The 20,761-nt window shown below is 37.6% G+C and overlaps 2 protein-coding genes across 3 annotated transcripts in view; both read right to left on the bottom strand.

Annotated features, from left to right (window-relative positions):
- The window catches only part of Dnah3 (dynein heavy chain 3, axonemal), a 49,990-nt gene extending 45,116 nt beyond the window's left edge, over positions 1-4,874 (bottom strand). Inside the window, exons 1-9 of the mRNA XM_073076204.1 lie at positions 4,645-4,874; positions 4,325-4,438; positions 3,809-4,006; positions 3,325-3,466; positions 2,857-2,995; positions 2,258-2,433; positions 1,378-1,581; positions 470-706; positions 87-174 (exon numbers count right to left, since the gene is read on the bottom strand). Of these exons, the coding sequence (XP_072932305.1) occupies positions 87-174; positions 470-706; positions 1,378-1,581; positions 2,258-2,433; positions 2,857-2,995; positions 3,325-3,466; positions 3,809-4,006; positions 4,325-4,438; positions 4,645-4,846 (1,500 nt within the window). The 5' untranslated portion in view covers positions 4,847-4,874. The remainder of the gene's footprint in view (positions 1-86; positions 175-469; positions 707-1,377; positions 1,582-2,257; positions 2,434-2,856; positions 2,996-3,324; positions 3,467-3,808; positions 4,007-4,324; positions 4,439-4,644) is intronic.
- A 1,472-nt stretch (positions 4,875-6,346) lies between these two features.
- On the bottom strand, positions 6,347-20,477 carry LOC140744560 (transmembrane channel-like protein 5). 2 transcript variants are annotated; one of them, XM_073076202.1, is made up of 15 exons: positions 20,071-20,477; positions 17,537-17,678; positions 15,534-15,699; positions 15,146-15,293; positions 14,626-14,868; positions 14,015-14,163; positions 13,453-13,603; positions 12,832-13,070; positions 12,202-12,316; positions 11,440-11,549; positions 10,771-10,963; positions 10,343-10,437; positions 9,437-9,595; positions 8,599-8,732; positions 6,347-8,289 (listed from the first exon to the last, which is right to left on the bottom strand). In XM_073076202.1, the coding sequence occupies exons 2-15, from the start codon at positions 17,664-17,666 to the stop codon at positions 7,988-7,990; spliced, it is 2,334 nt and encodes a 777-aa protein (XP_072932303.1). In that variant the 5' UTR covers positions 17,667-17,678; positions 20,071-20,477; the 3' UTR covers positions 6,347-7,987. The 2 variants fall into 2 exon arrangements, with proteins under 2 accessions (XP_072932303.1, XP_072932302.1); XM_073076201.1 differs by lacking the exons at positions 17,537-17,678; positions 20,071-20,477 and adding an exon at positions 16,489-16,696.
- Between the last annotated feature and the right edge of the window lie 284 nt (positions 20,478-20,761).

The raw sequence follows: 20,761 nt of genomic DNA, 5'->3' as shown, positions 1-20,761 counted from the left end.
TAAAATAAAATAAAAAGTCAAAATTCAATTAAAAAAATGCATTTGATATGGTACAAATACACATATGGTGGATCAAAATTACTCACCCAATAATAGGAAAAATATTCAGCAAAATGGTTGACGCTTCGCTCAACGAGATCCCTCACTTGTCTTGACATCAAGCCATGAATACAGCTGGTAACAGTAAGAACAGAGTTTTGTGGAAAATAATTGGTTAATCGATTTTTTATCTCCATAGGAATGATCAATGTTATACCAATGTATAGAGCTTTCAAGCTTCGAATCTAAGAACCGTAACAAAGGTCAAAAAAATATCTAGTATAAACATCGATATTTAGCAATTTCTAGTATAATATAACTTTTGGTTTCATGCTGTACATTTAGAAGGCAGAACATCTATCTTAGATTGATTATCAATAATATGCTTTAATTAACAACCCAACAGTACTAAGAACAACGACAAACATACCCAAAGAACTGCTCCACCTGGAAGGTCGAGGCCTTCTTGCTCTTTGCGACATAAATGGACCAGTGGCGGCGCATCTTCACCATGGTGTCGGCCACGTCGATCAGCCAGTTGTCCATCAGCTCGGCCCTGGTCTCTGCGCAGAGCTTCGTCAGCTTCTCGGTGAACTCTGACGGGTATTGGGGGAATGGGACATCCTCTTGCATCTTTTTCATGTCGCAGATGTACATGTTTTGGTATCTGGAAGGTTATGGTATATTTTATAAGATACCTGGATTTTATGTGTATAAAATATAATTTTATAAAGAGTGATAATTCAGCAGTAGGGTATGATGATTACCAAGTTAACGAAAGTATAAATTTACCTTCAATTCCTTATTCTGTTTTTAAACAAGTAATGTAATGTTTAGCTTAGTTATCACATCAAACTTGTGATTAAACTATGTGTGATAAGAAAGAGAATATTACGAGTTATAATATTTTTTTAAGTTGCTAACGAAGTCATGGTCCTATCCTATAAAGGATTAATAGATAGGATTAATAGGTAGGAGTTTTATAAGTGACATAAACTATTTTAAAGTTCTTTTATTTATTTTATATAATAACTTTGTGTACCTACTACATAAGTAGAGTGCGCGCCAAACTTCTAGTCCGCTCTGAACGAGTCTCGTCACAACAGCAAATTGTAGATATTAGCGGGACGGAGACAGCTTGGGACCCCCCCGGCACCCTCCGCTGCCCGCTCTCGCCCACGGGTACATAGCTGCGTTAGTGCGCTATAGTGTTGCTACGGAGTATTATGCTTGTAGTTGTGTTCGACCGCATTGGCTCTGACTACGCCTGCGCGCAACAACATCAGAGCGGGAGAAGTTTTACGCGGACTATACCTATCTAATGATATATCAACTCACTTCTCATGCCACATCCGCCTGAGCTCGATCAGCACGGGGTTCCCCTCGTAGTACCGGTACGCGATGGCGTGCTTGGCGCGCACGGCGGCGGCGCGCCACGGCGCGGGCGCGCGCACGCACAGCGCCGGCCACGCCGTCGGCAGGAACGCGATCTGCAGCCGCGAGCGCTCGCCCGGGTCCTCCAGGATGTAGGAGAGGAGGCATCTGGGGGAGACGAGGAGAAGAAATCGTGACAGACCTAAATTTTAATTGCACTAGTTATTTTACAGAATGTAGGATTGGAGGCATCTGAGGGAGATGAGGGGAAGAGTGAACGTGACAGACCTAAGTTTCAATTGCACTCGTTAACTTACAGGATGTAGGATAGGAGGCGTAAAATGAGGTGAAGGCTGAACGTGGCAGACTTGAGTTTTAATTGCACTAGTTATCATACAAGATACAGGATAAGTGGCATCTGGGTGGTGAAGTAGAGAATGAAGGTGACAGAACAAATTTTTGGTATTGCACTACTTATCCTCCCAACCACGAGATCAGTTTAAGACATAATAATTTTGTTTCTTTACAATGGTTTCCTTGAGTAAAAAATATAAGCCTTATATTTAATTCAACTTAATATAAAATTATATGAAACGGAAACCCTATACCAGAATATTTAAGTCATATTAAGTTCTGTATCGTACCTACTTAAAAGTCCCAAATATCAATAATTCAACCGTTACCACTGAAATAAAACCTTACCATTTTATTTACAATTAATAAACCTATTTAAACATACATATAAAACAGAAATTATTATCCGCTTTGTAACGCCCAACTTTATTGCTGCTAAAGTATTTTTTCTCCCACGATAACCTTAAAGAAATATAACTTTTACGAATACCTCCTCATAGCCTGCACGAAGAACTCCTTGATCTCGGCCTCGCTCTGCCGCACGCACGCCTGGTACGTGAGGACCATGAGCCGCTTCTTGATGCCCGCCGTCTGCCGGTCCACCTGCACCTTCGCGCGCTTGTACAGGTGCTGTGGGTACTCTGGCAGGTGCTTGTCTGACAGTGACTGGAAATTACATGTATTGTTCATGGATGTGAAAGCGAAACACGCATTCCTTCTGTTAGGATCCTGGTGGGTTCTGTACCCTAACTGAGGTCGGCCACATGTGCGTTACACGTGTGGATTATAAGTCTTCAGATTGTGTGGCAGTGCGACTGTCTACCAATACTCTTTAAAGTGCACCCTTAAGGAAACTATAAACGCAATCCTTAACACCAACGGTACGAGTATAAAGCGAAAATAGGTATTTCGATGGCGGTAGTGCAAAAGAATCACCGCACACGCATTTGTAAGATAAACGATTCTTACTCGTTCAGAAACAAAGTTATATGGCAGAATTGCCCACCTAATATCACATCAGATTATCTGCCCACCCACAAAATTCATTCATAAATTAAGTCAGAAAAACTAAACGTAAATTACACTCACTACAGTCAAATAATACTGAATCCTCTCCAAGTCCTTCGGATGTATATATCTGTAATGCTCTTCCTCCGTGACCTTTATCATTTCCAGTTTCTGCTGATCGGGATCTCGAGGCAGTTCAAACTCCAACTTAGCTAAGTGCCTGTTTACAACAAGTTGTATTTAATGTAAAATATCTGGTTGTTTCAAGTGCATCAAAATCACTGCATTACGTAATTTTGCCATAAGACAGAAGTGTTGGATGCATTGCTATATTCTTATAAGTAAGATTTCTTTTATAGAGGCCGTTCCCTCTGAACCCTTCGAAGCAGTAACGTAACTATTTATAATTAATTAAAGTTAAAAATATAGCATTTGCAATTTTTTCGACGTCTATAAAAGCTGTGACTACTTACCATTAAGTAAACTACAAGCTACTTCTATTTCTAATAAATATATTACAAGTTTATGTGTATTATAAATTTCTCCTACTTTTTCAATGCTTCTTTTGCAGCTAACTCGGCAGCTTCCTTCTCCTGTCGCAACTTCTGTATTCGCTTTCTCTTGGCTTCCGCTGCAGCGGCCTTTCTTCTTTCGTACGCACCAGATACTAAATCTTCTAACAATACTAGTCCTATTAAAAAAATGAAATGAAAAGCTACATTATTTAACAACCGTAGTGTTTAAAGAAAATATAAATATCTGTCGAAAATCAAACCTGCAAACCATTGCGTGATAATCTGATGACCGCTGTAGAATTTAGTCCTCACTATCTTACGGCACCACTCAAATTAGAAGTTAAATGTGGTAGAACCCTCTGTTGTTTGATTCCGGCGGCACAACTGCCAGACCTATGATTACCTAATAACAGCAATGTTAAGCGCTATTATGTTCTTGTTTGAAGGGTGTGGTAAGGCAGACATACTTTTTCGCGGCATTCTAGTTTAGTCCTTAGGGGTTACGGGGAAACTTGTACCTTTCTGCAGCTTATGCTTCTGCTTCTCCCTCTCGAGCGCGTCGAGCTTCTCTTTCTCGCGCTCTGCCCAGGACTTGAGCGGCGGGAACTGCAGCTCCCCGCGCGGCCCGAGCGGCCCGTACAGCTGCGGCGGCGGACGGCGCTTCGGCGGCATGTTGATAGTACGCATTGTCTTACTGGCGGGGGTGTAGCAGTTGCCTGTGCGCAAAGGTTAGAGAAACGTCTAAAAATTTGCTTTTTTTATGATTAATTTTTGCATTTTGTCAGTCATAGAAGTGATAGAAGGTTATACAGTCTTTAGATAAGGTATCACGTCATCCAAATAGATTTTTTATAAATACAATAAGAACGCTTATTCGAACAGCGTGCAGTTTTCTGTACCCGCGCCTGCTCAATGTTGAGGCTAGTTGTTCAAATTGTTACTAACTATAACAAAATGTACTGGCGTTTATTCATACTTTGTCTAGTTAGAGTAAGCTACATAAAAATGTTTAAAAATCCAGGGATCCAATTTACCAATCGAATCAGCAGGTTTCTTGTGATCAAAGCTGTCACGATACGGTACTCCTCTCGTCCATGACTTCGCTTGCATCAGAGGAGGAAATTCACTGCACCCACCCTCACTTTCACCTAAAAAGTTTCTAAATTCTTCATTACCTTGTTGAAAGACTTATGGTGGTTTTAAAACATTCAACATACGTTAACTTTAAAATTGTAGACACGAATAGTTTGTCTTTGATTACAAAATACATAGCTATGATTATTTTTATTTCCCATCCCTACCACAAATTGCCAATAAAAGTTCTAAATCAATTTAAAACGATCAAACAAGTCACCTTCAGGATAATAGTTCTTCGCGGCCCGCACTAACTGGCTGTCCCTGTCCAGCTCGTCGCTGTACCCAGCGCGCGGCACCCACGGCAGCGCGGGCTGCCTGCGCGCGGCGGCGGGCACGAAGCGCGACGGACACTTCGCGGCGCGGGAGCTGGATGGTGTCGGCTTACGCGCCGCGGGACGCTTGCGGTCGCCGCTCGCCATTGTGCTGCTAAATTAAATAGACTAGAGTCCACGCCAAACTGCTAGTCCGCTCTATATATCCGCTCTATATACGAGTCACGTCGTAATAGCAAATTGTCTTAGCGGGACGAAGACAGCGCGGTACCGTCCCGGCACCCGTCCGCTGCCCGCTCTTGCCCGCAGGTACATAGCTGCATTAGTGTACCCTTACCTTCCTACGGAGTATATGCTTGTAGTTATGTTCGATCGCATTGGCTCTCTGACTTCACCTGCAACACCTTAAGAGCGGACTAGAAGTTAACGCGAACTATACCTAATATCGTATTTTTATGTAATGTAAGCAGAAAACGAGAGAGCAACCTGTTTGCTCGTTTTCCATCTTATATTAGGTGGACAATACCGATCAAGTATGTTTCTTTCCGACGCCAAGGTCAAGGTCCATAGGTGTTCTATCTGTAATATATTATATCTATATTTATGTATCTGTCTAAGATGTTTTCCCCGATGTCTAGGCTGAAACTTCTCCATTGGTTCTTTTTTTTATAATTATACCTAAACAATGAGGCAGTCGGACTACGGACGGACCTGATCCTGGCCTGACCAATCGGAGGTCCTGGAGTCGTTGACGATTCGAATCGCGCGTTTCTGCATGGAGTCAAGTGGATTAAGTTTGGAGTATTGGGGTGCCTCTGCCTAGATAGGATGACCCTGATATGGGAGCAGTACTCCACGTGGGGTCTCACTTGTGTTTTATACAACAGAAAGAGTTGCCCCGCAGTGAAGTACCGCTTGCTCTGTTCAAGACGCCCAGCTTTCTTTATGCCAATATCTTTCGGCTTTATCGTAAAACTTTTTCATTTAAAATAATCAGGCAATACCGATGATAAAAAGCACATTTACTTTTTAAGAAATAAATTTAAAATATAAATATATAAATAAATAAATAAATATGATCAAATTTTAGTTACATACCTAAATATATGTTCTTCGGCAAAGTACTATGTTTTTAACATTTTTCAGCAGAAATAGGTTCCTAGTTTAGCTTGTCAACAATTTTTGAGATAATATGCCAAGCGATGCGTTGTCTAGGAAACCGAGCGTTACCATAGTAAAGTGATTCATATGAATTGATATTTTCAGCCAGTTACTCCCTCCTTATAGCTTAAGAGCAACAACCATGCCCTTACTAAATTGAAGTCCATTAGTAACCATTTTTTTTCAAGTAGAATAAGTCGGTTTTCCAACAGTCTTATCGATGTGTTAATTCTGCTTGATTATAAATACATACGTTACAATGGTTACTATAGTATTAGTTAGGTCAAATAAGTTACTTCCTTGTCTATATTAAGTCTTAATAATCTAATAATAAATTATTATAATCACACATACAGATCAAGCTTTTTTATTAAGCTAGTTCGACCAACCAAGCGAGCATCAATTGTGAAAATATATACATAGTTTGCTCTATCTTCAAGTCCTCGGAGTAAACATGGGATGATAAAAGCAAGAAAACAATGTAAATAGTTTTGTAAACATATATTACCATAAAATATTGTCACACACAACTTTAGTTATAAATGCATAATTAGTATCACAACAACAAAGATAAGTTTTATTAATTATTATTTTATGACAACATAAATACTGGACTTTTAATACATTATACTTTTATAAAAAATTACAAATGTACAAAAATGTGTATGTAAAAATGTAACGTTCTGTACAAGATAAAGCAGAGCAATAATAGCTCCTAATTTAACAATACATAATTATGTCAACTAAATTGATTACAATTTTGGCACAATATTGGAAAATTATTAAATTCGTTATTTACTAATATTATATAATGAAATGTAAGCCTCAATGCTTATAAAAATTAAATAAGTTACACTGGAAGACTTTTTTAAATTAATCTCCGAATCTAGTGACGTAAATGCATATAAAATTAATAGAATTAAAATATTGTGTAATAGTTATCAAATATTTTACAATAAATAATACACACTTCATAATCTTTATTACTTTTTAAGATTTTTAAGTAAAAACGTTCATGAAGTTCACCTGAAGTTACTGTCACAGATCGATACAATGTAATGTAAATATTTATAAAAATAGTACATAACACCGAATCACTACGACACTACCAAAATGCATTAAAAATGTCAAAAATATTATGCTAACATATTACAATTGATTTCATAATCATGTGTTAATTTATCTAATCATACACAGAATGGTATAAAAGGATATGTAAAGGTATATAAACCACAACTACACAATAATAATTATAATAATGCACTGCCAGGCCACATTGCCATAAGAAAACCTGTGATCAATTCATTTGAAACCAAATGCAAATACGATAGAGCAATTGAGTAATTGCTCCTTAGAACTTAGTAGGAACACCTCGTACACTTCCATACCTCTTTCTTCGCTTCAACTATTGCATTATAACAAAATAGCCCTTTAGGGAGTTATTATGATCTTCTTTTGTATATAAATATTCTCCTTTTTAAAATGGTACGCCATAGTGGATGTCTTCACTTACGTAATACATTCTTAGTATAATTCATAAATCTCTTATGTTACGATTAATAACCTCTTACTTCTTACGATATAATTATTTATTAACTTGAATTGTTTACTTTCCCTGCATTGTAGTTTAAAAAAGTGAATACCATAAAAATCGAAAAATATTGTACTTAAAATAAATATGTTGATAGCAATTTTATTAATCCCATTTTAAACATCATGCCCTTATTTCAACGTCAGTCTTCGATTCCAATAATAATTGTCGTCTAAATGATATATTTTAATCTCATAGACTGGCCTCAATAGACTTTCATCTCGTCATTACATTAAAACTACTACTAGATTTCCATAACATACGGTCCTACTCGTTTATATAGGGATCATGGTAGGGGAATTTTAATCGAATAAAAATATAATCAACAATAATTGACGACATTGTCATGTGAGGCGGATATACCTTACTAAGTATGTGACACACGATACTTAGTAACTTAACTCATTTTATATGCGAGTTATTATGTACAGAACAAAGTATATTAGTTTGAGTTTGAGCAAAGTTTAGCAGAAGCCATGGATATCCAAAACGGAACAAGTAAGTATAATAATGGGTTTACTCATCTCGCTAGTGTTCTAAAGCCACCTCTTCTCGGGCGCCTCGAGATCCGCCTTCTGGTTCAGCAGGCTGCTGGAGCCCTGCCAGCTGAAGGAGCTGTCGGTGTCGCCGTCCTCGGTGGACCGGCGGCGCTCCGTGTGGTATGATGCGGGGCGGGCGTCCTTGGCGTAGGAGAGCGGGCGCTCGAGGAAGGCGTGGCTGAGGCGGGAGCCGTCGAAGTTATAGCCCGCGTTGGACGGCTTGCGCACCTCGTGCAGGTACTTCCACGTGTGGCTGTCCGGACCCTCCTGCTCTTCCGGCTTAGGATTGTATAGCCACTCTACAATGTAAACGAAATATATAATACTTAACGCTAAAGAAATTACATTTTAACGTCGATAGAAATAAAAGGAACATTAGAAAAACGTTTAAGAATATTTTCAAAAATACAATGATTTACTTACTTACATTTTTTAAAAACTTTTGTTTTATTATAAAATAAAAAATAATTACGCTTAAAATAATAATAATTAATGAATTTACTAAAACAGTTACGATATATAAACCTGTTATCCTGTAAATAGAAAACAAAACACTAAACTTTTCAAAAATCTCCTATACGAAACTTTTTAATATAGTTATAGCCGACCTCCGTTGGAGACCTTCCCGATGGCGGAGAGCAGGAAGTCCTTGTCCTTGGCCTGCAGGCGCAGCATGTGCCGCAGCAGCGCCACCAGCGAGCGCTGCGCCCCCGCCTTCGCCCGCATGTAGTACACCGCCACGCTGCCGGGGAATCATTACCATGTATACCACCTTATGTAAATATTTTGTTAACTCACGTTTATAATGAGTTTTAGTAATTTTAAGATTAGCAACGTCTTAGACTTTCGCCTTTTAGTCTTCATGACATCAAAACTTGTTCTAGATTTCATAACATATTAAGGTCCTACCCGTTTAGTTAGTAACGACTTATAGATTGAAATTTACTGATTTGTTAAATAATACAAAAATATTCAGTTGGTTCAAGTTATTTGTTATTACATATAACTAAAACATAAAAAACTGTTTTGGAAATGATACTGTGTATTATACAAAAATTCTCATTGGTTATTGTTAATACAATTATAATGCGTAAATTAATCATTCGAAACGTGTTAAAATATCTGAAATAATTTAAAACACACACGTATTTTTTTCAAGAAATTTAAATATTTTAAGTTCATGTAACATAAAACTTACTTTTTATAATATGGATTACTTTAATAATTTAAATACATTTAAAGTAAAATTCAATCGGAAGAAAAGTTAAATCAAGCGTTACACGGCATTACCACAGGAAGAGCAGCACGAAGCCTATAAAGTAAAATTCAATCGGAAGAATATTTAAATCAAGCGTTACACGGCATTACCACAGGAAGAGCAGCACGAAGCCTATAAAGTAAAATTCAATCGGAAGAATATTTAAATCAAGCGTTACACGGCATTACCACAGGAAGAGCAGCACGAATCCTATGACTCCGGGTCTCGCGAGGAACACCAGCACCGCGCGTAGGGCGGGGCGGCGCGACAGGCCCAGCACGCCCTCCGACACCACGTGGAATACGCGCTCGTACTCGCGGAACGGCCCGCAGTACGGGGACGACCGCCTGACACACAACAAACACAGGTGGTAGAACCCTTTGTGGTTCGACTCCGGCGGCACCACCGCCACACCTATTTCTGCCTCATAACAGCAGTGTTAGGCGCTGCTGTGTTTGCCGGTTTGAAGGGTGTGGTAAGGGAGACAGACTTTACCGGGGCGTTCCAACTTAGTCCTCAGGGGTAGCGGCGCATCTGTGGCCGACCTCAGGTAGGAATATCTAATCCTATCTGGGGTTGATTACAGATGTCCATGGGCGGCAGTAGCCACTTACCATCAGGTGGACTGTATGTCCGTCTGCTACTCCTAATTTATAAAAAAAAAAAAAAACACCGTCAATCCACTAATCCACTGCTGGCTACGAATCTCCTCTTAGAGTAAGAGGGCTTTAGGCCATACATAGTTTGTCAAGTTGGCTAAGTACGAATTGGTAGACCATATCTTAAAAAACTTGTTTTGAATAATCAGATTTACTGTATTTTTTCCTTCACTTTTGAAGCAAGTGATAATTCGAAACGTCGACCTATTAATGCAGATACCGCATTTCAACCTTAAAGCTACCATTGATTTTAATATTCACATAATTAAGTAAACGTAGCAGGATAGGTATATTGTGTAAAAGGATCCACAGATCACTTACTATTTAATCACTAGTTTTATTTTTATAGATTTTCAAATAATACAAAAATCTATCGATTATGTTGCAATAAATCATAATTTTACGGAAAATCTCTAAAATATAAAATAAACTCACCTAACAAACAATAATCCGAGCCCAAATAATGCGGTGAATAATGAAAGGGTGACCAGCATGTACAGGATAGTCTGCGTCTGCGCAGCGCGCCACACCTGAAACCATAATTACTCTCTAAAACTCTATGTACTATTATATGTGTTATTACTTTTCTTTAAAACTTCTCCTTTTTGAAGAAAACGAGTCCCCTCTGTTTTAACCCAGAAAACAGTATTGAATGGTACTGCAATAGAAAAAAATAATTATTATTCATTATAATTGATTTGGATAATATATTTTTTGTTAACTTTTGTTTTTCTTTTCATTTTTACATTATCTATGGCACAACCATAGATCATCTTTATACTTTTTCCGTAAAAAGATCCTCACATCCAAATCCTGGATTTTTGGAAACCTTGAAGCTAATAAATCTACCATCTCCAACCGACCTTCCTCGCGGGATGGCAGGCCCTCAGCGCCGTCTCCCGCTTGAGGTAGAACAGCAGCAGGAACTTGGCCGCCACGGCCGTCGCCAGCAGCGGCGAGAACAGCGCGCCCAGCCACAGCAGCGCCTGGTTGTACAGCAACGTCAGCGAGTTGTACGCTATGTTGAACTCCGGCGCCACCGACTTCGGATTCCATCTGGAATGATTTGGATATTACTTGAGAAGTATCACAAAAAAAACCCGATTAGCATTTATTATGATCAATGCAAGTATAATCCGCGCCAAACTTTTAGTCCGCTCTAAATTTGTTGCGCGCTAAAGGTTTAGTTAGCATCTACTCCGTAACGTAAGGGCAAACTAACGTAGCAATGCCCGTAGGCGAAAGCGGGCAGCGGATGGGTGCCAGGGGGGCCCGCGTTGCCTTCGTCCCGCTAATATCTACAATTTGCTGTTGAGAAGCGACTCGTTTCTATATTAGTAGTGGCCTAGCAGTTTAGCGCAGACTCTACCCATTATCGTTACCTATACAACTATTACTTCACCAATTTCCGTACTAAATTCCTTCCTTAACAAAGGGCAATATTAAACCATTACACAAGAACAAAAAAAAAACAAGAACAAATAAAAACAAGCAAAAGAACAAACAAAAAAAAACTAAAAACGGGGACTCACTTATATAGAGAGCCCCTAAAGACCTCAATGGCGGGGAGAACCAGCAGCGAGACCAGCGCGTCCAGCAGCACCAGCCGGTACGCTTGCTGCCCGAACGAGCTCTCCCAGCACTGCAACACACCCCACGTGACCAACATCCGTACAAATCACGTGTGTAACCCAAAGTACCCAAAATGTAACGTTCCATCCCGGTCAGGTAACATTTAGGTGACAGTTTTAGATTTTTTTCTGAGTCGGGGTATTTATACAAATCATGCTAAAATTTTAACGAAGATCCATCATAATTATAACCCCAGTACTATCTCGAGTCTCTTTTCAGACTGCCGAGGTTCTATTTTAAAGTCGCCAAAATAGTTGCTAAATATTTGTAAATAAAAAGAAAAAGAAATAACTAAATATAGTGAACTTAAGATTTTAAAGTACGAATAATAATTAACATTCTAACAAAGATAAAAAAAATGTATGCAACATAATGTAATACATATTTTTAATAATTTATTTTCAAGTCCGGCATTGTAGCTAAGTCTTATATATAAAATTCTCGTGTCACAATGTTAGTTACCGTACTCCTCCGAAACGGCTTTACCGATTTTCGCCAAATTTTATATGCATATTCAGTAGGTCTGAGAATCGGCTACTATTTATTTTTCATACCCCTAAGTGATAAGGGTTGTTCACCGTTAACATTTTTTTATTTATATGGCAACACAACGTTTGCCGGGTCAGCAAGAGTGGTATACCCAGTCGCCGCAACGAGCTGACCTGCGTGTTGGAGCGCGCCCAGTAGAGCAGCAGCAGCAGCAGCGTGCCGAGGTCCAGCAGCCACGTGCGCGCCAGCGTCACGTACACCGCCGTGCGCGCCTTGTAGAACTCCAACCTGAAATTTAAGAAATAGAAGAAAAACGAAAATTTTAAAAGTTGTATGTTATGAATTTTTTTTCGCAACTTTTTCTCTATAACGAAACACCTTGTGAAGTAGTGGTAGATGTAATGACGTTCAAAAAGTGCTCTGTACAGAACCTATTTTGAATAAATAAATTTGATTTGAAACAAGTTTTGCAACTTACTAATTTGTTTATTCATTCACTCACTCAGCCTGTAACAAACCAGGGACACAATCAGTTATTCTTCATCCAATCATTCATTCAGTTATTAATGTCACTACCGACTAACTATATACTTTTTATAGTAATTGAAAAAAAAAATGAAAACACATAAATGCCCCACCTATTACAGCGAAATCGGAGGTAAGAAAAAATAACAACACAACTGTAATCAAATTGTAGAATTACCATTTTAAATAAAGTTTATTAAAATTCTACATTGGATAGTAAATCACTTAATACCAGATGAATTGCATGCTCGTTTACTTTTATAACATATCTCACTCACTTGACGATAACATTGAAGAACAGCGGGCACAACGCCAGCGTGGCGGTTATGATCAACGACACACATAGCTCCCAGCGAGCCACCTGAGTCTCCAAGGTCAGTAGATGCCACAGCCCATACTGCAGCCCGCCTATCAGCCCGATGGAAAGGACCATCACCATTACGTTGACTAGGCGCTGTCCAAGTTTTTCACAAAAGGTCAAGTTCAGCTTTTTCCTGTTCTGCTCGTTTAGGAGTTCCTGTAAAAATGAAAAAGAATATTCCTGTTAGGAATTTTCTATATGTCATACATTTCTACTGTGTACTAAACACATACTGGTCGCATAAATATTCATCATTCTATTGGTATGGAAATAGTCACCACCCATGTAGAGAGGCATGGCGACCGGAATATAAATAGTAATATGGTTATTCGTATAGCGATGATATTTATTCGTATAGCGATTAGCGAAAATAAGCGGGTGTAGGCCCGCTTATTTTCAGTGAACACAGCCTATTGGTTAGTGACGACATACCTTCCCTCCAACCTGCTCATTTGGACTTCAGTCGAAGAAATAGAGCGGATAAAATATTTTTGAATATACAACATTACTTGGATATAAGACTTGAAAAATAAGGAACCTTAAACTCATTGTAGAGCGTGTTAGCGTTGAGCGCGGCGGCCTTTTGCGACACGATGCCGAAGTCCCAGCCGCAGAACACCTTCGTGGCGAACACGGCGCTCAGCCCGCCGCCCGTCTCGATGAAGTTCTGCCGGTACGAGTACGCCGTCCTGAATACACAAGACACGTAAATAACGCGACGTACAAAATTGTTGAGCTACAACAAATCTACGACACCGTCCATGGCAATTAAATCAAGTGTATAAGCAAAGCACATTCGTACAGTGATCGTAAACGTCGACTCATAAGTGCTGTTGGAGGTTAGTCAGTAAAAGTGTAGTATGATAAAAGAAGCATATATTATTATACAGTTCAGATCATGATATATAATGTGAATATGGGAGAACACCACATCTGTGCGGTAAGTTTTCAATGCTTTTAAAGGATAAATGAACATAGTTCAACTTGGCGGCCCTATCGGAACGTCTGAGTCTGCCTTATAATAGCAGTAGTAAAACACTGTAACGTTCTATTTTAAAGAAAGATGTAACTGTAGTCAAATTGTTGGAGTAACAACTCACCTATAGCAGAGAACAACAAAGAAGACCAAGTAGAGGCACAGCATGGTGAAGAAGTACGCGGCCGGCATGTTGTATGTGAGCAGCCCGTGCTTGCTGATGACGCCCGCGTGGTAGTGCCCGTAAAATAGCAGGGAGTCGTTGTAACTTCCCTGTGGATATTTAAAATGGCCTTATGGTTTTTGTCCGCCACCGCCGTCACCGGACCGTCACCGAAAACGAGATTATTTCGGGAAGACTAAGTGACTTGACGGACGTACGGTGGACACGCGGCTATAATAAATGTATGTACCACTACTTCGGCGCCGTCATCTCGTTCTCCATGACGGTCCGGTGACGGCGGCGGTGGACAAACGCTTTACTGCACAAATTATTCATTTTAGTCAAATTTTAAGGTATCCTCGGAATTAATAAATATTTTTATTCCATTGTGCTAAAAGCATTGAAAATTCTCAAGATCAATTTGAACAGAATAATTTGAAAACTACAATATATGAAGAAAAGTTGAATAGCACACAAAAAAAGAAAACCTGTATTATTGAATCCAATATGTCACATTAAATAGTACCTTAAAAACTAATTTTGTGACTAAAATAGACAAATGGTTAACTTACCGTCCCACTGATAAAATCCAGGAATCCCCTGCCACCGAGCGACTCCCTTTCTTCATCATGAAGCAGCTGGGGCACCACCACGAAGCACACCAGCAGCGTAGCGAATAGCAGGTCCAGCACGAACAGCCAGCGGAGCAGGTGAAAGTAGGAGCCCACCGCTGAGCCAAGGTGGCCTTCCAGGTTGCGAATCGCCTCATACCACAGCTCGATCGAGAAGAAGAAGTCGCGAAGTCGATCGCTAGTCTGGAGAAATTAGTTTCTAGTGTTCTATAATTGTGCTAAGAGAAAAGCTATATGTGACCAAATAAAATACCCAATAGACCCAAATAAACCAAATATTATTCTAATGAAGTTCCTGTTTTTCTAAATATTAAATTGGATATTGGCCGTAATATAACTCAAGAATTCTGTTTTCATGCATTTTTGTCGAAAAATTGTAACTATATGTGAACGAAAATTGTTTCCGAGTAATATTACATGAAATGTGTACTAACTGAATAAAATATTAGCAAAATCTTACTCTCTTAAACGCAAAGCTGATTCTGTACTTCAATCGCTTGAACATAGAAATCGGGCGTCGTTTGGAGCGGAGACTCACGGAGGCGGACAGCTTGGCACGAACATTCCTCTTCATCGTCAGCCCTTGGGGCAGGTCTCTCAATGCTTCCCTGGGGAAACATAAAATTGCAGTGGTAAATGACCGTGGTGTGGTGAGGGAGACATACTTCTCCGAGGCGTTCCAGCATACTCCTCAGGGGTAGCGGCGTATTAGGCACCGACCTTATCTGTGGTAACTAATCTTATCTGTGGTTAATTAGATATGTCCATGACTGCATGCTCGTCAGCTACTCCTATAATATATATATTTAAAAAAACTGGTAAATTATGTCGAAGTAAACGGAGATTACCTTCTCAGCTCCTCCGACACAGGATTGTCCTCCATGAGCCGCTGGTGCTGCTCCATCTCTCGCACGATGATGTCCGCCTGCTTCTCCACTGCATCCGGCGCGTCGGACGTAGCGGCTTCCAGCAACGCATTGTGCTCTGAGTTTACGCGTCTTAGACGTAACGTATCTGGAGGTAAAGATTGTATGTAAGGCGATGCAGTCCAATATTATTGCAACTGTTGTTGTGTGGTTAAGTTCGTATCAATGCGCCGACCTATGCAGTTCGCCATATGTCCACTGGATGAAGAGATTATTAACCAATGAAAATTTTAACCCAACTCCATATAGGACGATTCTTTTCTAAGTAGATCACAAAACTGACACGGTATTTTAAGACTCGTATACCGATTGATAACATTGTCGCACTAAAAATAGAGGACGTTACAGGTAACGAGAGAATACATTTTAGTCCCGAAATCATTAAGCATAATATGTAGATAAAAATCGACGAACTTCCTGCATAGTAAGAAACGGCAAGCAGAAGTTTGTAATAAATAAAATTAAGGTGTTATGTTAAGTACTAAATAAATAAATTATTAGAACTCAATGAATCGCCATGCTCCCTTCATCCGCTACGATAAACACTTAAACCGGAAAAGATCGTTGAACCAATTCCGCGTCGTAATAGCCCAGATTTCGTAGACTCCAAAACGTTTGTTCTGATGTACTTATATGTATTTAGTATTAAAAACTAGGTCATTTCGCCTCGCTTAAATATAATCCATCAATAATGTCCCATCGTTGAGCATGAACTCCGAAAAAGATTTAAACACACACAGCCTATAACGGTATCACAATATGCGTTAATTTCTAAAGTAAAACTCTCAAGTTTATTAATTGCTTCCTTATGTTTTCGTTCACAATGAAGGTGAAATTATAATAAATAAAATCAAGGTGATGCAACTATTATAATTACCGTAAAGAACTCTATCAAAATCAGTACCGTCACACTCAAAAGGATTCATATTTTCGCGAGAACTCAACGCACAATACCGACTTTCACAATGAGTGATTGTTAGAGGGCCACATTGAACTGAGATCTGATTCATGGCAGTAATTATGGAGTAAGTACCTTCCAACTTAATTAGACCTCGTTAGGACGAGCCAATAAACACGACGATTATGTAGATACTGACCTTTTTCTACTTTTATTAATGCATATACCCCGCGGATTTATTACGCGTGCACTGATTCATTAATTTTCAAGGTAAAATATTTTCGGGATGATAAAAATCTACATAATAAATCTACTACAGACTAACATATAATATGTAAAACTGGTGGTTCTAGTTTAGACGTGTGTTTGTTAGTTTTAGAGTTGTTAGAGTTTAAATACTGAGTTTGAACCAGTATGGGTTGACCAGAGGTACCACTACCACTTATGTCTAGAGTGTAGCAGTTCTTACATTTAGTTGAAGGTGTCATCCCAGTTTTCAGGTTCTGAATAGCATCAGTTATAGACATCTACACAGCAATGACCACTTAACATAAAGAGGCCTGCATGCTAGTTTGCTATCTCATTCTTGTACACTCAGACTCTCAAACACTCAGACCCACAAATGGAATCTAAATTAATCATTTACATATCTGTTGAACCCAGAACCTATTAGGTGTCAGACTGATATGGTGAGTTCTCTACCACAATGGCCATAAAAAGGATACAACATATGATATCGATTAAGACAATACTTATAAATGGTATTTGTGAACATTCAAGCATATTATATTCTATATACAAAACAGGTAAAAAGTAAGGTTTAAATAAACAGACTGACAATATTGTTTGATTTAGTTAAATACAATGAGAAGTACTCCATAGAGAAAAGAAATGTGAAATTCCCTTTTACTTAATGAACTGGAGGCCTGAAAAAGACTAAATCATCTACAGAAACGATACTTAACAGTAGAAAAAAGGTTATTTTATGAGGTTTCACCTTTAATTTAATACACCCTTTGTTACTCACTATCTGATAATTGCCGAGAAGGCATGAAGTTAACTGCAACCTGCCTGGCCACATTGTTCCTGAGAGTCAGGTTGCGCCGGATACCTGCTGCTTTCATCTCTACATCTTCAATTTCATTCTCATTCTCCATATTTAGAAAATACTGAAAAAAAATAGGTTTTAATTATAATACATTGAGCAATTTTTGAAATATTTCAGTTTAGAAAGAAAAATAATGCGTTAAGTTATTTTTAAGTGTTTATTGCCACTCATACAAATAGTGTTGCAAACACCACCTGAGTTTAGCGGCATATGTGCTGTAACTCACAAAGACAAGTTGGAATGTCCTATGTAAGTATCTCACCCTTGTCACGCCCCTCAAACCAGAACACTACTGGTATAACCTCCTAGGATCTTTCGTCATATATATATTACATAGAAAAGAAAAAAAATGTAACAGCACCATCTGTCAATATTTACGAGATCTTTTCGTTTTATTCAATAGATAACATGTTGGTCCACCATTTAAAATTGTGATTAGCTGATAGGATAATACTATTTTATTGCATTGTGAAATTTAACCAAACGATGGCGTCACGGTCGGAAACAAGTAGTAAGTGAATTTGAGATTTTTGTTCAAATATCGATGTTTTTATAAAAAATATGTATTTTTATCGTTTATAATAAATCATTTTTACTAAATATGAGTCTGCAATGCTTATAGGTTACATTAAAAATTATGAAATATCGGATGAAAGTTTTATGTCATACTGGTGTCTGGTACCACATGAGTTCCCAATTACTACTGTGAATGGAAGAGTCCCAGTGTAATACTCATATGACATAAACATTTTTCTTTCTCGAACTTCATATTTTAATGTTATTCTTGTTTGTTATTACGAGCTTACGCAATTACGAAATATCCGCTATGCTAGACGACTCAAAGCTAGACTTAACTGATGAAGATGACCTAGAAGACGTAACATTACAATGTCATGATGGCAACAATGACTCGTATTCTGGTTTCTCGAATTAGAATTTGAATTCGGTTTATTGAAGCAGAAAGTTGTGCAGGTTTTGATATTTTTATCGGGTCCTCAATTATAATTAATGGAAGGGGCCATCCTAGAGCCTTAAGGATTTACTTTGGGTGAATCGGCAGTCCGCAAAATTTGCGAAATACTTATATCAGATTAACATTTTTATTGTGTTAATTATTTCACTAATACAAAATTGGAAGACTTTTTGAAAGGAGGTTTTCATATAACGATAACTATTCAACTAAAACAGATTTGCAAAGACCTGCGAGTTTTCTAATGAAAAAAGCGACGGGAATATCGAAATCATTAGCTAGGATAAATAGTTCTCACATGGTGGTTGGACAACAAACACACTGGACTGTGTCATTACACTGAATCTGACAGTAATTCGAGTTCGATTGGCAGTTCGAAGACGAAGACATATTAATAGAAGGCTAAAATAAAACCGAAATGTCAACCGAAAGTTTCCGTTATCATAAAGTACATAATTTAGTCCATTACTCCAACGTTCCAAATAAATGCAGAAAACCAAAATACAGCAACTACAAGAGCATATTGTATTAAATGCAATATATATTTCAATAAAACATAATTGTTTCTTATAATTCAACAAAAAAAAATTTTTTTAATCACCAATTTATACTTTTTGTAACCATATTTTGTGTTCAGTTATCAATTGTGTCATAATAAGAACGTACCGCAAATTTATTATATAGTATTATTTTTACTTTAAAAAAATATTTATATAATCTGTGTACTGTGACTTTATAACGGAACATATTTTAAGTTTATTTGATGACTGTGATATATGTTAGAAAAAATATACAAGACAACAGACAGTTAAGTTTATTGCTGAATGTGATTGTGAGAATCATTTTTTTAAATTGAGTGTGACTGTTTAAAATTATAGATTAAGATATAATTGTACACAACACAGACAGTATTTTTTTACAATACATTTCTCATATTACCAAAATTTTACATTAATATATATGATTAATGTTCTATGTCATATATATATGACACAAATAATAGTTGTAATTGGGAACTCACGTGTTATATATATGACATTGAGAAAATCCATATTTTCCGACTTACATTTTTTGTTATATTTTTTCCTGTAATTCTGTTACCTATTGTATTGGTCAGGATAAATTTAATTCAAATTCCTAACAACTTTTTTTCCTGGGTCCCAGGAGGATAAAGTACAAATAGATTGTTATTTTTGTTGTGGGTGTGGCAAGGGTGTGACTAAAATTGAATCACCTAATTAGCCACCTTACAGTACAACTTATGTTTATTTAGGTAAGACACAAACATATATTTTAAATATTGGTATTGGAGAACAGTACTCCTCTTCTCTTTGGAGTAAATCATTTACTGAAGGCTTGTTGGATACATATATTCACAACAATACAAACAAAATGACTAATATGTGCTGGAGCAGTATTCAAACCAACCATAGAAACATTCTATGTAAAATATAAAGGAATTAATTTTGTTTATCTCTCTTACCTCTTCTCCTGAACCTCGAATACCAAAACAAAATTTATTCGAATATTCCAAGTCACTTCCAATTTTAGGCACTACAACTTACACATTACTTATATTCATAATGTAAACCACAAATTACTCATAAAACTATTTATACAGCGATATTTTGTTACTATCACAATGTGTATTTTTTGCAACATTAGAAGTAAATAATTTGCGTTATCAGATTATCAGATAACATTATAATAAATAGGACCCTCCTTCCTAACAAGTACTGTATGTTCCTTCAGGAAGTGGAAATAATTATAAAGTTTAAAATACTTTCATGATTCATCGTAATGAGATAAAATATATTACTTTTGGCAGTTTAGACTAAATTAAATAAATTAACTTTTTCGTTTTCCTTTTCACTCGTCCTTTGTTATAATATCGATTATGTTAAAATCGATGTGTTCGATATTCTTCAGAATATTTAAAATATATATATATATATATACTGGATTAGTTTAGGTCCTAAACTAACCTAAACTTACCTAAACTTTAGGAGACAATTTATCAATTCGTTATGATGAGTACTGCTAAATCCACTGAAAACCGCAGTACTTTCTTAATTTTTAATATAGTTTTTTTATAGTTTTAAATATTGGCAAATCTTCATAGATGGCACGTATTTATTTTTTATATATATTATTTTAAATCTTAGGTAATGTCC

The sequence above is a fragment of the Epargyreus clarus genome, unplaced genomic scaffold, assembly GCF_041222505.1.
Source record: "Epargyreus clarus isolate Ecla_fem2 unplaced genomic scaffold, WU_Ecla_fem_2.2 ptg000008l, whole genome shotgun sequence".
Classification (NCBI taxonomy): domain Eukaryota; kingdom Metazoa; phylum Arthropoda; class Insecta; order Lepidoptera; family Hesperiidae; genus Epargyreus; species Epargyreus clarus.
Note: the sequence above shows the minus strand (reverse complement) of the source record. Positions and strands in the feature narration are given on the sequence as shown.